The sequence below is a fragment of the Oncorhynchus gorbuscha genome, linkage group LG07, assembly GCF_021184085.1.
Source record: "Oncorhynchus gorbuscha isolate QuinsamMale2020 ecotype Even-year linkage group LG07, OgorEven_v1.0, whole genome shotgun sequence".
Taxonomy (NCBI): domain Eukaryota; kingdom Metazoa; phylum Chordata; class Actinopteri; order Salmoniformes; family Salmonidae; genus Oncorhynchus; species Oncorhynchus gorbuscha.
Window position 1 is genome coordinate 77080596 of NC_060179.1, and position 16425 is coordinate 77097020.

The following is a 16425-nucleotide window of genomic DNA, read 5'->3' on the forward strand; positions in this document are numbered from 1 at the left end:
TTGTTGAGAGAATGCCAAGAGCGTGCAAAGCTGTCATCAACACAAAGGGTGGCTATTTGAAGAATCCCAAATATTTATTTATTTTTTATTTCACCTTTATTTAACCAGGTAGGCAAGTTGAGAACAAGTTCTCATTTACAATTGCGACCTGGCCAAGATGAAGCAAAGCAGTTCGACAGATACAACGACACAGAGTTACACATGTAGTAAAACAAACATACAGTCAATAATACAGTATAAACAAGTCTATATACAATGTGAGCAAATTAGGTGAGAAGGGAGGTAAAGGCAAAAAAGGCCATGGTGGCAAAGTAAATACAATATAGCAAGTAAAACACTGGAATGGTAGTTTTGCAATGGAAGAAGGTGCAAAGTAGAAATAAAAATAATGGGGTGCAAAGGAGCCAAATTAATTAATTAATTAAATACAGTTGGGAAAGAGGTAGTTGTTTGGGCTAAATTATAGGTGGGCTATGTACAGGTGCAGTAATCTGTAAGATGCTCTGACAGTTGGTGCTTAAAGCTAGTGAGGGAGATAAGTGTTTCCAGTTTCAGAGATTTTTGTAGTTCGTTCCAGTCATTGGCAGCAGAGAACTGGAAGGAGAGGTGGCCAAAGAAAGAATTGGTTTTGGGGGTGACTAGAGAGATATACCTGCTGGAGCATGTGCTACAGGTGGGAGATGCTATGGTGACCAGCGAGCTGAGATAAGGGGGGACTTTACCTAGCAGGGTCTTGTAGATGACATGGAGCCAGTGGGTTTGGCGACGAGTATGAAGCGAGTGCCAGCCAACGAGAGCGTACAGGTCGCAATGGTGGGTAGTATATGGGGCTTTGGTGACAAAACAGATTGCACTGTGATAGACTGCATCCAATTTGTTGAGTAGGGTATTGGAGGCTATTTTGTAAATGACGTCGCCAAAGTCGAGGATTGGTAGGATGGTCAGTTTTACAAGGGTATGTTTGGCAGCATGAGTGAAGGATGCTTTGTTGCGAAATAGGAAGCCAATTCTAGATTTAACTTTGGATTGGAGATGTTTGATATGGGTCTGGAAGGAGAGTTTACAGTCTAACCAGACACCTAAGTATTTGTAGTTGTCCACGTATTCTATGTCAGAGCCGTCCAGAGTAGTGATGTTGGGTGCAGGTAGCGATCGGTTGCAGAGCATGCATTTAGTTTTACTTGTATTTAAGAGCAATTGGAGGCCACGGAAGGAGAGTTGTATGGCATTGAAGCTTGCCTGGAGGGTTGTTAACACAGTGTCCAAAGAAGGGCCGGAAGTATACAGAATGGTGTCGTCTGCGTAGAGATGGATCAGGGACTCACCAGCAGCAAGAGCGACCTCATTGATGTATACAGAGAAGAGAGTCGGTCCAAGAATTGAACCCTGTGGCACCCCCATAGAGACTGCCAGAGGTCCGGACAGCAGACCCTCCGATTTGACACACTGAACTCTATCAGAGAAGTAGTTGGTGAACCAGGCGAGGCAATCATTTGAGATATATTTTGATTTGTTTAACACTTTATTGGTTACTACATGATTCCATGTGTTATTTCATAGTTTTGATGACTTCACTATTATTCTACAACGCAGAAAATAGTAAAAATTAAGAAAACCCCCCTGAATGAGTATGTGATCAAAAAATTTGACAGGTAGCGTATATACAGGGGATACCGATACAGAGTCAAGGATGATGATGGGGGGGGGGGGGGGGGGGCATTTGATTAATTGTTCAGCAGTCTTATAGCTTGGGATTAGAAGCTGTTAAGGAGCCTATGGGACCTAAACTTGGAGCGCCGGTAGCGCTTGCCGTGCGGTAGCAGAGAGATCAGTCTATGATTTGGGTGACTGGAGTCTGACAGTTTTTTGGGCCTTCCTCTGACAATGCCTAGTATATAGCTTGGCCCCAGTGATGTATTGGGCCATATACCCCAGGTCGTTGCTGTAAATGATAGTGTTCTCAGTCAACTTACCCGGTAAAATATGGGTTAAATGAAAAAAAAGTATACACTACCTTCTATAGCAACCTGTCAGGATGCTCTCGATGGTGCAGCTGTAGAACTTTGAGGATCTCAGGACCCATGTCAAATCTTTTCAGTCTCCTGAGGGGGGAAATGTGTTGTTGTGCCCTCTTCACAACTGTCTTGGTGTGTTTGAACCATGATCGTTTGTTGGTGATGTGGACACCAAGGAACTTGAAGCTCTCGACACGCTCCAGCCCCGTCAATGTTAATGTGGGCCTGTTCGACCCTCCTTTTCCTGTAGTCCACGATCATCTCCTTTGTCTTGCTCACATTGAGGGAGAGGTTTTTGTCCTGGCACCACACTGCCAGGTATCTGACCTCCTCCCTATAGGCTGTCTGAACGTTGTCGGTGATCAGGCCTACCACCGTTGTGTCATCAGCAAACTTGATGGCGTTGGAGTCGTGCTTGGCCACGCAGTCGTGGGTGAACAGGGAGTACAGGAGGGGACTAAGCACGCACCCCTTGAGGGGCACCGGTGTTGAGGATCAGCGTGACAGATGTGTTGTTACCTACCCTTACCACCTGTGGACAGCCCGTCAGGAAGTCCAGGATCCAGTTGCAGAGGGAGATGTTTAGTCCCAGGGTCCTTAGCTTAAGGATGAGCTTTGTGGACACTATAGTGTTGAACGCTGAGCTGTAGTCAATGAACAGCATTCTCACATAGGTGTTCCTTTTGTCCAGGTGGGAAAGGGCAGTGCTGCTTGCGATTGAAATTGCATTATCTGTGGATCTGTTTGGACGGTATGCAAATTGGAGTGGATCATTCGTTTCAAACAAGAAGAAACAGAAATGTCTACGTTTTGCAATAAACAGTAAGGTAATGGAATTATGAAATGCTAGCAATTATTGTAGTATTAGAAACGTGTGAAAGCAAAAGCAAATATTTCAAATACTTCACTCTGGTGACTCCTTGTGGCGGGACGGGCACCTGCAGGCTGACCTTGGTCATGAGTTTAACGCGTTTCCTCTGACACATTTGTGCGGCTCGCTCCCGGGTTTAGCGGGCTGGTGTTAAGATGCGCGGTTTTGCGGGTCATGTTTCGGAGGAACCCATTGGGGAGTTGCAGCGATGAGACAAGCTCAAAAAGGGAGCTGCATATTTATTTATTATGGCAATCCTCTCTTTCTACAATTTGACGTTTGCACTGCACCCGATCCTATATCTGTACAGCAAATCAACAATCTGTTCGCTAGCTCAACCGACCTGTGTTGATTGACAGTTTGAAGGTCCAATCAGAGTGCAGAGTGGGCGTTTCACTAGCCAATCTGTTGCAGTGTTTTTTTTCTTTTCCAAGGGCGATGCTGTGGCTACTGTCTCTGGCTGTGTGTAGATTAAGCCACGTACACCAGGATTCCGCCAACTGGCAGCCCGTGATTTTATTTCCCCCCCAACACTTGCTCCTTCCATGACATAGACTGGCTAGGTGAATCCAGGCATAAATTAGCATTTCTCTCTCAGCCCCACTGCAAAATGTGTATAATTGCAGGAAATGAGCTCTAAAACTGGGTACTTTTGTCACTGCCGCCAACAGGATGGCTTTTAAAATGTTCAGTTGGCGACAGCACTGTTGGCCATGCCGACTGCCACGCCCCCACCACCTAAGACACATTTTGATCCAGAAGAAACACTGCAAATGTATGCAAGGTTTGAAATTATTATGTATCTGTTTGGAAGTCTTGCGGTCAATTTGCAGACTACAAATTATTTGTAATTTCAAGTCAATCTCAAATCAAGTCATTTTATTTTCAAGTCTAAATTATTCACATTTGTCATGTGACTTGAGTCCACAACTGCTGTTTTCTACCAGAGAAGTTGTTTAAGTTTATTATTCGTATGTTCTGGATAGGCATGGAATACATCGTCCAACTAAATGCTTACTTGCAGGTTCCTTTTCGACAATGCAACAATAATAAATAAAGATAGGAATACGAACATAAAGTAAGTACTTTTATTGCCTTCAGTTGCTCTTTGTGGTAAGATTTGAATGGAGAAAGCTGATCGGAGCAGCACTGCTTTTCTTTTGATCCAATTAGTATCGACACATGCCTCAACAATGCACTTAGCAAACACTCTCGCTGCATGGTGTTTTGGAAAACGCATCTTACGTCTTCGGCTGATGTAGGAACGATGTATCGTAGACACACACGCATTATGATTTCAGGTGATACACAGTGCACACACCGCTGCATGGCCTCAACTCAGTCCGCTAAATGAACCTTTTGTTCTAAGGTCGTCTGGAAATTAGCATATGAAGACCTGTTGCGCTATTGCAGGCTGGGTAAGTTATTTTAGCCAGTCAACCGTAAAAGGCACAGCGAAAACATGTTACTAATAGCCAACAGAAACAAGGTAGCAATAACTTAGAGGAAAAATAAATAGCATACAAGTATTAACAGTTTATAAAGCTAAGTCCTACATCAAATAGCATTGGCTAATTAAGTCTGGTGCTACTTACCCACTCCGTCTGCCGACTTCAGAACCATCATGTAGCCTTTCTGTAAACTACGAATCCTTTCAAAAACTTTACAAATTGCTGCTCACGTAGCAACTATTAATTGGAGCGCTCAGATATATATCTATTTAGAGGTTGACTTTTTGTCGACTTTCTATCTTAAAATGACGTGTAACGGCTGTGAATTGACTCAGAACTGGGGCGTCCCATGCGGTGAAACAAGGCGTGGTTTAGTAATACTTGCTACTGGGCAGCCAATCAGAAGCTTTGCTATTCCGATATTCGCTAAGCTCCACCCCCAGAAGTCACACAAGCACCCTTGCTGCCCATGTTGACTCCAATGCTTCCCACAGCTGTGGCAACGGTCAGGTTGCCTGGATGTCCTTTTGGTGGTGGACCATTCTTGATACACATGGGAAACTGGGAAGCATGGGAAACCAGCAGTGTTGCATTTCTACCATACCCTGTTCAAAGGAACTTAAATATTGTGTCTTGCCCATAAATGGCACACACACAATTTGTGTCTTAAGGCTTAAAAATAATGATTTAACCTGTCTCTTCCCCTTTATCTACAATGTCTGAAGTGGATTTGATTTAACAAGTGACATCAATCAGGGATCATAGCTTTCACATGGATTCACCTGGTCAGTCTGTCTTGGATAATATTTTGTGTACTCAGTTTATAGTGTCCACTAGTTACCACAGTCACAAAGTCAACATTGGAAACATTAGCTTTTTTATCTTAAATTAAGGTTAGTGTTAGGCATAAAGTTAGCAGTGTGGTTAAGGTTAGGGTTACGTTTAAAATCAAATTTTAAGAAGAAAAATTATAGAAATGGAAGGGGTTTATGACTTTGTGGCTGTGGTAACTAGTGATGACAGATTTATGGAGCTTGACCTCTGAATGGTGAATGACGTGATGACAGGCTAAAGGACCTTTTTAACTCTCCATCATAGCAATGAAAGCGAGAGAGAGAGATGGAGCGAGAGTGCAAAGATGTGAGAGTATACAAGGGCAGAGAGAGAGAGACAGAAAATTATGTGGGTAGACAAGAGAGGAAGATAAAGAAGAGAGATAATAATAATAATATAATAATATATGCCATTTAGCAGACGCTTTTATCCAAAGCGACTTACAGTCATGAAGAGTAGGGGCAAAATGGGGCACACGAGGGAGAGAGGGTTTTAAAGCACAGCTGTGTGCTTGAATCAGAGCTTCATTCACTAACTTTGGCCACAGAGAGGAAAACAGGATATGCTGTGAGAGAGAGAGCATTACAGGATATGCCACTGATATCTGCAGAACCAAGGAGAAAGAGTTTCTGAAAATAAGGTATACGTCTATATATATAAGCCTCTGAAAAGAAGGTATATAAATAGTAAATCTGACTTTCTGTTTAAGGAGTTTATCAGTAAAATTATTGAAGCCATGGTGAATGGGGTATTAACCACAGTGGCAGGAGAGGACAAAAACAGAGGAAGGGACAAAAACAACAAAAACAACACCTTCAATGTAGATTATTTATTGAGAATGATTTTTAACCTTGAAAGGATGATATGATAAGGTATAAACAACAGAAAAATCTACAGGCTCCGGATTGTGGTATTAAAAGGTGGCTATTTTCTCCTCTTCAGTCATCTCACATCATCTCATGTTGAAAACTACAGAGAGAAAAATAGAGCATGTCACAACTGCAGTATTACAGTAGTTTGAAATTACACATTAGGTAGGGTAGCACAATTCTGACAACTTTCCCAAAATGTTCATGTTTTCCAGAACATCTGGTGGGAAGATTCCTGGAATCAGGAGGGGATAAGCAGGGAATCCGGAATCCTTCAACCAGGATTTCTCAAAAACCTGGGAAGTTTGGGAACGTTATCAGAATTTTGTAAACCCAAACCCAGTGGGCTGGAATAACTATGTGTTGGCTGGAATAACTATGTGTTGGCTGGAATAACTTTTATCCTTCCTTACCTGGAGATCCATCCATGTAATCCATGGAATCCGTTTTTAAAAAGATGTCATTGTACAGCATGAGGTCAACAACCTTTAGTTGGGTGATCATGAGCTCAGACGCACGTTCACCTTTGGCATAGGTAATGTCCACAAGGACGCGTGCTTTATCTGCCCGCCCATGTGTCTCCATTATGGTTTCCTTCTCAAATTGATTGATCACGTTTTGGCTAAAGAGTATATCTACTAGACGTTTGATGTTGGCCTCGTTCAATCTCTTCACAAGGTTCCCCCTTTCCCTGTCCAATATTTTGGCTGTCCAAATTGAAAGAAAGAGAACATGAGAATGATTATTAGAGAATGGTTATTGACAATCATACGTTTGATACCGTCAGTCTCTGTAACAAACAAATTCCTGAAGCCGCCAGAATCAGCATTAAGCACTAGAGCATGTAGAAACAGACTACCTCTTACAAAAAAAGATTGCAGTTTTGAAACTGCAGTAAAAGTGCAGTAACTGCAGTCGACTGTAGTATTTTGGACATAGTAATTGCAGAATTAATGCAGTTATTCTGCACTCTAACTGCAGTTACACCACAAAATTACTGCAGTAAAAAAAACGGTTATTTTTGATGCAGTATTTTCAGCATACTGCAGTTATACTGCACTCTAACGGCAATCTTCTCCTTTTTTCATAAGGGACGTAGCCAGGAGACTTGCATGCAACTTCTGCTATCAGAATACGAAGATTGCATTGAAAAGAGAGTCTAGACTCTCAAAAGTCGCTTTGTGGTCTGACTATGTTCAGATCTGGCTGACCATTTCAGGAGGTGGTTAGGGATGCATTGTGTGTGGATTTCTTCTGTCTGGATGCTATCAGGCTACTGAAAGCACATACAGTGGGCGAAGTAATCAGCACTCCTCCCACAAGTCTCCAGAAAATGTGTGCTTTGGGACCGATAGGCACCTTTTCATTATAACATTGGAGGAAATAAGTTCCTACCGTGTGAGGAACGTTTTTGTTAGCCTCATAAATGCTAGCCAGCTAGCTAATATTTAGAATCATATATATATATATATATATATATATAAATACATTTACTGGAGTTATGCTAAACTGTTTGCAATGCTTGCTAGCTAGCTACAGAGGTTAGCTGGCTAGTTAGCTACTGCCATCAGTTGTGTTATTATCATATTTGGCCTATTCCCTGACAAAAAAAAGATTGCAGTTTGGAAACTGCAGTAAAAGGGGAGTAACTGCAGTCGAATGTGGTATTTTTGACGCAGTAATTGGAGAATAACTGCAGTGTACTGCACTCCAACTGCAGTTATACTGCAGTGTGCTCTGACTGCAATCTTTTTTTCGTAAGGGTTCCACCATTTGTAGAACGCATACTGGCATCTGAATATAGCACGGGAAAAGGGATTCCGGAAACACTGTGGACACGGTAGAAGTGTAGACGCATGACACGTTCAGAATTCCATGATCAGAATACTAAAGCTGCATGAACTGTCAAGTCTAGACAGAAAGTTGAACCTCATTTTACTGAATTTGTAAACGATTTAAAAAAAACTCTAGAATGTTATTTAGAGACCAGCAAAAACAAGCAAAAATTACCCCTGTCATTATCACATTGGTCGCTGTAGCTTCATTTATCTCAGTCACTCTACACACACAGCCTATTAGCAATACAATTAGCCGCTACGCAAAAAAAATCACATTAACTCAGCACCGGGATTAAAAACTATAATTTAATGAATGGGTGGGGGCCCCAGAAGTTAGTGTCCATGGCCACATACCCTGTGAGCCCGGTCGGTAATTGGGCCATGATTACTACAAATTTAGATCAATGGACCGTGCAGTGCATTCTGCACGATTGTGGGACAAGGAATGCACTGCACGGTCCATTGATGATGCAAGGGAAACATACACAATGGGTGTTAATACGATTCCAATGGAGTTTTATGGAGCCGGATACCTGCCAAAAGGTTTAACGTACATATCTTTAGGATCGTACGAAAATCCATACGGAAATTGTTAGGATCGTAAGAAAAAACGTAAACATTAACTTTAATCTGTGAACATACAAACACCATGTTACAACTACGGAATAACATTTTAGGCAGAACAAATCTTGTGTTGTAATTCTGACGTACAATAATACCTTTCAGAGTTTTGGCATTTTCATCTCACCAACAAAATAACGTACACCAAACAACCTGTGAGGAGTGCTACCAGAACAAGCATAACACAGTATTAAAAAATCATTATCCTGCACGTTTTCAAGTTAAAAGTCTCCATTCTCTATTACTCCTCAGTTGAGTTACTTCACATTTAGGTAGCTAATGTTGAAGGCATTCAGTTGTACAACTGACTACGTATCCCCCCTTTCCCCTTTAACATAATGGATTTGTTTTCCAGCCCAAGTGTAGATGGCACTAGCTGTATTATGCATACAACAGTGAAGTTTCAGTCCTCTAGGTGTATCTCTACAGCACGGGCATATCTCTGGGTGACTTGGGCATTCCCATGCATGTACCTTATCAAAATATGACTCATTCAATATTGTACCATCCTCACAAGTAGTATCTACCAGGAATAATGAATCATAACCAGTAGTATCTACCAGGAATAATGAATCATAACCAGTAGTATCTACCAGGAATAATGAATCATAACCAGTAGTATCTACCAGGAATAATTAATCATAACCAGTAGTATCTATCAGTTCAGTCAGTCAGTCATTTGTCTGAGTTGTAATAGGAACTAAATCAAAAAGAATAGAACAGTCTTTATTTATTTATTGAAATCCATGTGTGTATTCAAAATGATCAAAATTGTCCAAAGATATTTAGCCTATCACTTTAATAATTCAATGTTTCATTTAGGCCGATCTAAATAAAAAAAATAGGCCTTCAACTTGTAGGCATTGCAATCATTTTGGGTACAGGTGTCTTGCGGAATAATTTTAGAACTCTATTTGTGTTTTATAACTGTTTTTATTGAAGGGCTCGCCTGAAAAAGAGACTCTAGCTCACAGGCTAAATATAGCCTCTAATTACATTTTAGACAAAATAGTTGAAAAGCACATGCAGTGGCTGATAGGGAAAACAGATCTGCCAATAAGAATAGCCTATAGATAGTCTTGATCATTTGGGACCCTTTGGCTATTTCTCTCAGGACAGGTTATAGCCAAGACTCAATCAATATTTTGTTTCGTCTCATTTATTGATATGGAAATAGACTCTGCGTGATGGGGTTGCGCACGCAAATGGCTATATCAAGTCTACATACTGAGTGAAATTCACTAGTACAACAGTCAAAATGGCTATTAAAAGGCTCCCAAATACTTGAAAATGTGTGATTCATTAGGTTACATGATCACCACAATAGATCCACATGGCTATAAAAAATGTATTATGCAATTATATGGCCATTAAATAAAACACAATAGCATGGCATATTTAGATAGCAGAATAGGCCTAGCCTAAATCATATTTACTGTCTATTTTGAAGCTCAGGCAGTTATTCTAGACAAGGCTCTTCTGTATCTTTATAGTATCATTCTCACACAAGCCATTTGCTGAAGGCCCAAGCCTATGCTATGTCTTCTGCCGGTATAATGTCATTATTGAATGCAGTTCTAAACAACCTCTGGACTTTTATTTTGTAAATGAAACCAGAAGCTGCAAAGCAACTAACATCTGGGCTAGAGTTGCTTGATTGACTAGCTAACTTCGACTAGCTATGTTCGGTTCATGTCCTTTGCAGATGCCACATTACTGACAAAAGTTTGTTCTCATAAAAGAGATATGTAGCCGAGTAAAGGGACACAAAAAGTAAGAATTGAACTTGTAAATGTTAAATCATATAGATAGACAAATCTTTAAGTTGTACCTAAGAAGGTAAGATGAACAAGTGTTTCATATTTACAGTTAAAGTCAGACACCTTAGCCAAATACATTTAAGCTCAGTTTTTCACAATTCCTGACATTTAATCCGAGTAAAAATTCCCTGTTTTAGGTTGGTTAGGATCACCACTTTATTTTAAGAATGTGAAATGTCAGAATAATAGTTAAAAGAATGATTTATTTCTGCTTTTATTTCTTTCATCACATTCCCAGTAGCTAAGAAGTTTACATACACTCAATTAGTATTTGATAGCATTGCCTTTAAATTGTTTAACTTGGGTCAAATGTTTCAGGTAGCCTTCCACAAGCTTCCCACAATAAGTTGGGTGAATTTTGGCCCATTCCTCCTGACAGAGCTGGTGTAACTCGGTTTGTAGGCATCCTTGCTCACACACACTTTTTCAGATCTGCCCACAAATTTTTTATAGGTTTGAGGTCAGGGCTTTGTGATGGCCACTCCAATACCTTGACTTTGTTGTCCTTAAGCCATTTTGCCACAACTTTGAAAGTATGTGTAACAGTATAACTTTAGACCGTCACCTCGCCCATACCCGGGCGCTAACCAGGGACCCTCTGCACACAGAAACAACAGTCACCCACGAAGCATCGTTACTCATCGCTCCACAAAAGCTGCAGCCCTTGCAGAGCAAGGGGAACCACTACTTCAAGGTCTCAGAGCAAGTGACGTCACCGATTGAAACTCTATTTAGCGCACACCACCGCTAACTAGCTAGCCGTTTCATATCCGTGACACTCACCCCCCTTTTGACCTCCTCCTTTTCCGCAGCAACCAGTGATCCGGGTCAACAGCATCAATGTGACAGTATAGACTTTATGCCCGTCCCCTCGCCCCGACCTGGGCGCGAACCAGGGAAGCTCTGCACACATCAACAGTCACCCTCAAAGCATCGTTACCCATTGCTCCACAAAAGCCACGGCTCTTTCAGAGCAAGGGGAACCACTACTTCAAGGTCTCAGAGCAAGTGACGTCTTCGATTGAAACGCTATTTAGCGCGCACCACCGCTAACTAGCTAGCCATTTCACATCCGTTACATATGCTTGGGGTCATTGTCCATTTGGAAGACCCATTTGCGACCAAGCTTTAACTTCCTGACTGATGTCTTGAGATGTTGCTTCAATATTTGCTAAGTCAAACGACACCGCTGGTTCTGCTCACAGTGCCCTACCCTGTGCTCTGACCTCTTTCTCCCCTCTCTCTCCAGATGAAATCTCGCGTCTTGTGACGGCCGGCCGCCCAACAACCTGCCCGCTTGACCCTATCCCCTCCTCTCTTCTCCAGACCATTTCCGGAGACCTTCTCCCTTACCTCACCTCGCTCATCAACTTATCCCTGACCGCTGGCTACGTCCCTTCCGTCTTCAAGAGAGCGAGAGTTGCACCCCTTCTGAAAAAACCTACACTCGATCCCTCCGATGTCAACAACTACAGACCAGTATCCCTTCTTTCTTTTCTCTCCAAAACTCTTGAACGTGCCGTCCTTGGTCAGCTCTCCCGCTATCTCTCTCAGAATGACCTTTTTGATCCAAATCAGTCAGGTTTCAAGACTAGTCATTCAACTGAGACTGCTCTTCTCTGTATCACGGAGGCGCTCCGCACCGCTAAAGCTAACTCTCTCTCCTCTGCTCTCATCCTTCTAGACCTATCGGCTGCCTTCGATACTGTGAACCATCAGATACTCCTCTCCACCCTCTCCGAGTTGGGCATCTCCGGCGTGGCCCACGCTTGGATTGCGTCCTACCTGACAGGTCACTCCTACCAGGTGGCCCGTTCCTGTAGGTTCATGCTCTACAACATCCGCAGAGTACGACCCTGCCTCACACAGGAAGCGGCACAGGTCCTAATCCAGGCACTTGTCATCTCCCGTCTGGATTACTGCAACTCGCTGTTGGCTGGGCTCCCTGCCTGTGCCATTAAACCCCTACAACTCATCCAGAACGCCGCAGCCCGTCTGGTGTTCAACCTTTCCCAAGTTCTCTCACGTCACCCCGCTCCTCCGCTCTCTCCACTGGCTTCCAGTTGAAGCTCGCATCCGCTACAAGACCATGGTGCTTGCCTACGGAGCTGTGAGGGGAACGGCACCTCAGTACCTCCAGGCTCTGATCAGGCCCTACACCCAAATAAGGGCACTGCGTTCATCCACCTCTGGCCTGCTCGCCTCCCTACCATTGAGGAAGTACAGTTACCGCTCAGCCCAGTCAAAACTGTTCGCTGCTCTGGCTCCCCAATGGTGGAACAAACTCCCTCACGACGCCAGGACAGCGGAGTCAATCACCACCTTCCGGAGACACCTGAAACCCCACCTCTTTAAGGAATACCTAGGATAGGATAAAGTAATCCTTCTCACCCCCCTTAAAATATGTAGATGCACTATTGTAAAGTGGCTGTTCCACTGGATGTCATAAGGTGAATGCACCAATTTGTAAGTCGCTCTGGATAAGAGCGTCTGCTAAATGACTTAAATGTAAAATGTAAATGTAATATATCCACATAATTTTCCTTTCCTCATGTTGGCATCTATTTTGTGAAGTGCATCAGTCCCTCCTGCAGCAAAGCACCCCCACAGCATGAGGCTGCCACCCCTGTGCTTCACGGTTGGGATGGTGTTCTTCGGCTTGCAAGCATCCCCCTTTTTCCTCCAAATATAACGATGGTCATTATGGCCAAACAGTTCTATTATGTCAATTCGCCCATCAGAAGTCAATTCGCCTATCAGAAGCTTCTAAAGGCATGACATCATTTTCTGGAATTTTCCACGCTGTTTAAAGGCACAGTCAACTTAGTGTATGTAAACTTCTGACCCACTGGAATTGTGATACAGTGAATTATATGTGAAATAATCTGTAAAGACTTGTTGGAAAAATTACTTGTGTCAAGCACAAAGTAGATGTCCTAACCAACTTGCCAAAACTAAAGTTAGTTAACAATACATTTGTGGAGTGGTTGAAAAACTAGTTTTAATGCCTCCAACCTAAGTGTATTGTAAACTTCTGACTTCAACAGTACTTTCATATTTATAGAGGATATAATTGCTTTCCGGTGGTTATCATGTCCTTAAATAGTGTAATTGTAACATTTAGTCACTACAATGTTCTTAAATAATAATATAATATACATTTGAATCATTATTGAAGAAATCATAATTTAGAGTATCTGTTAGTCCTTTGGAGCACAATTTGTGAGATATTTTGTTTGTTTGTCATTCCACTTCTAAAAACCCATATATTGGCAGATATATCGTAATCTGTGACTTTTGCCTTCCTAAAATCTCCTATTGATCGGGCTCTAATGGTAATGACGTTTGTTTTTGATGATAATTGTTAGGTGGGGGTTGCTAGCTAGCTTGACTTGCAATAAAGTTGGAGAAACAAGTTGAGAAAAACGTAACTAAACAAAACTGCAGTTACAAAGCAAAATTACTGCAGTAAAAAACAACGCAGTATTTGTAGCATACTGCAGTTATACTGAACTCCAACTGCAATCTTTTTTCGTAAATGAAATGCTACACTTGTCCGTTCAGTAACAAGGCAAGACTGATCGAGCAAGGCGCAGTGTTGCCAACTAATTTTCAGGGTAAGTTGCTAGAGGCAGGTTGATTTGTTGCTAAATGAAGTTGTGATGTCATTGCGTGATAACGTAAAACTGCATCATTACGTAGAATCCACAATAACGTTACTCAAATTGACTGGCCATCTCGGCAAAAAATATGGTTTGACATTTGTTCAGGTACAGACTCCCACTCTTCTCTGTACTTTTGTCTGTACAATTTTGATTGAGACATGTTGATTCATGTTGTAAGTTATGTTCAAGATCAAACATTCGTGACCAACTATATTAATTGGGTTTGGCTCATCGAATCAGTTCTACTGCTGCTGCAGTCAGCCAACAATGATTTGCAATTTTCTGAAATTTGCTGCTGGCCTTCTGCTGACATCACTCACAATTCACTTTTGCAGCCAGGCACGTGTGTTGTGACCGAGTGTGTGACAGAGAAAATCGTTTTTTTGTGTCATTTAGAGGGAAAATACGTGCATTTTAGCGTTTGATTCACGTTTCAAATGTTGCTAAAAGTTCAAAATAAATTTTTTAAAGTAGCTAAATTTGTTGCTAGGTGCTGATTTGAAAAAACAAGTTGCCTGGGTAGTCTGAAAAGTTGCTAAATTGGCATCACTGGCGAGGCGTCTGTGAAGATGTCATATGGCCTAATGAAATACGACACGATGGGAATCGGCATATGCCGCGTTCCAAACAACCGGAAATTCGGAAAAATATGAGGTCAAATCATGACGTCAGTGATCTTCAGGTCGGAAAGTTGGAGCTCTAGAAAGAGGGCAGAGTTCCTGAGTTGGAATTCCGAGTTGGATGACCCTTCAAAACGATTTTCCCCAGTCGGAGCTCGTTTTTCCGAGTTCCCAGTTGTTTTGAACGCATTGAAGTCAGAAGTCAGAGATTTCCGAGTTCCCAGTGGTTTTGAACGCAGCATAAATTCGAAGCAGCGTGTGGATGGATGCCTGTATCTCTTTATCAGAAGAACGTGTTTGATCACGTGCGTTTTCAAAACGTGTGTTGCAAAATGCGAGATCCCAATTATTTCGCCGTGGTTCCGGTGCTTTTTTCGATTCCAAGCTACTTTCTAACACCGACCTCTACTTACAAAAATATTAAGCATTTTGTACGGTTAATTTTATCTGACAGGTAGTTTAGCAGGTAGAGAAGGGAACTCTGGAACATTCAGGGACGTGAGGGTATGAGGTCGAATTCCGTGGAAGGCACACTGTTTTGAAAATGGATTAATGTGAAACCACACTTTCTGCACTTTTCAAATAATTTGTTTTATTTGGTATTGTATAAGCATCTGTGTTAAGCACCCAAAATAATGGCATAGATTCCGTTGTTGAACATTAGTAAACATGAAGGCAAAAAAGGGAAGCATGAGATGCGAACCTGATACTACAACTGGTTATTGACTGACAATTAAAGCCAACGATTTACCACCGCGCCACAGAGATTTGAAGACTGGACAAAAAAAATAAAGTATATCTGACAATCACACACTGCTATTTATTGTTGACCAGCAGATGTCACCAATTTACATTATGGACAGATAATGTAGCTCTGCGTAATCAACCGAAGGCTTCAGAAAGCCTCGGTTTCCCATCACTACTCATACCGTAGCTACAGCCCTGTACACGGCATAATACTATTAAGTATTTAAATGTGTCGTCCGTACTATTGTCATATTCGTCTCCCTTTTAACTTCAGAGAACGAAAACCAATCATGAAGCAAGAATATGTTGCTGTGTGATGGCTGGCTGACCGAAGTAACTTCATTACTTTACTAAAAACAAGTTGTACACTTTTTAACTCTTTCATTTTAGCGATGATAGGAGTGGTGCACACATAGTTACCACAAAAACAAGTAGAACAGGTTGCTATGATACAACAACATACAAAAAAGGTCAGCACTCACTAATATATAAATTACAATTTAAATTTTGTTTTACTTTCTCTCATGGCAACATAATCCAAGTGAGTGTTGGCCTTTTTCACTTTTGATGTGATCATTTGTTGGCCTCAGTTTCCAAGCACCCAATCATTTGTTTAGGCAAGAGGAGTGAGTGCATTCTCTCTCTTTACAATACTATGATACAGTACACACCAATTAGAGAAATTGTTGTTCCCAGCAACATATCACATTCATTCTGTATTAAAATGACTAATAGTTACCTGCCATACTCTGTTGAAAATCTGAAAATGCCTTGTGTGCACGCAAGAAAACGAAAGAGAAAGTTAGACAGTTTTTGTCAAGACTGGTTGTCACTACCTGGGCCAGTGGCATAGTCATAACCCCGCCTATTTCTGTAACTTCTCTTGTTGTAATCTGATTGTAAATATTACCCTAACCTTAAAGGAAAATTCCACCCAAAAACTGTCTATATCATAAAAATTCATTAAAACCAAAATGTGCTTTTTCATTTGAATTTAAGGTTAGGGTTAAGCATAAGGTTAGAAGTGTGATTAAAGGAAAACTATATTTTGGTATTTGCTTCATTAGTCCACTG

At 41.6% G+C, this 16425-nt stretch overlaps 2 protein-coding genes across 3 annotated transcripts in view; both read right to left on the bottom strand.

Moving 5' to 3' along the window:
* The window catches only part of LOC124040388 (cytohesin-1-like), a 34933-nt gene extending 30265 nt beyond the window's left edge, over positions 1-4668 (bottom strand). For both annotated transcript variants that reach the window (XM_046357538.1, XM_046357533.1), the window contains exon 1: positions 4482-4668. Coding sequence is in view for 1 of the 2 variants with exons in the window: in XM_046357533.1 (XP_046213489.1) it covers positions 4482-4512 (31 nt within the window). In the remaining variant the exon portion in view is untranslated. The remainder of the gene's footprint in view (positions 1-4481) is intronic.
* A 1317-nt stretch (positions 4669-5985) lies between these two features.
* On the bottom strand, positions 5986-16205 carry LOC124039369. Its single transcript, XM_046355330.1, has 3 exons — positions 16091-16205; positions 6454-6747; positions 5986-6140 (listed from the first exon to the last, which is right to left on the bottom strand). The coding sequence occupies exons 1-3, from the start codon at positions 16200-16202 to the stop codon at positions 6124-6126; spliced, it is 423 nt and encodes a 140-aa protein (XP_046211286.1). The 5' UTR covers positions 16203-16205; the 3' UTR covers positions 5986-6123.
* Positions 16206-16425: the final 220 nt, after the last annotated feature.

Coding starts and splice junctions, on each gene's coding strand:
- LOC124039369 (XM_046355330.1), bottom strand. CDS start 16,202: ATGCCACTGGCCCAGGTAGTGACAACCAGTCTTGACAAAAACTGTCTA. Junction 6,748..16,090: donor TTTTCAACAGAGTATGGCAG/GTAACTATTAGT, acceptor CAATTTGGACAG/CCAAAATATTGGACAGGGAA.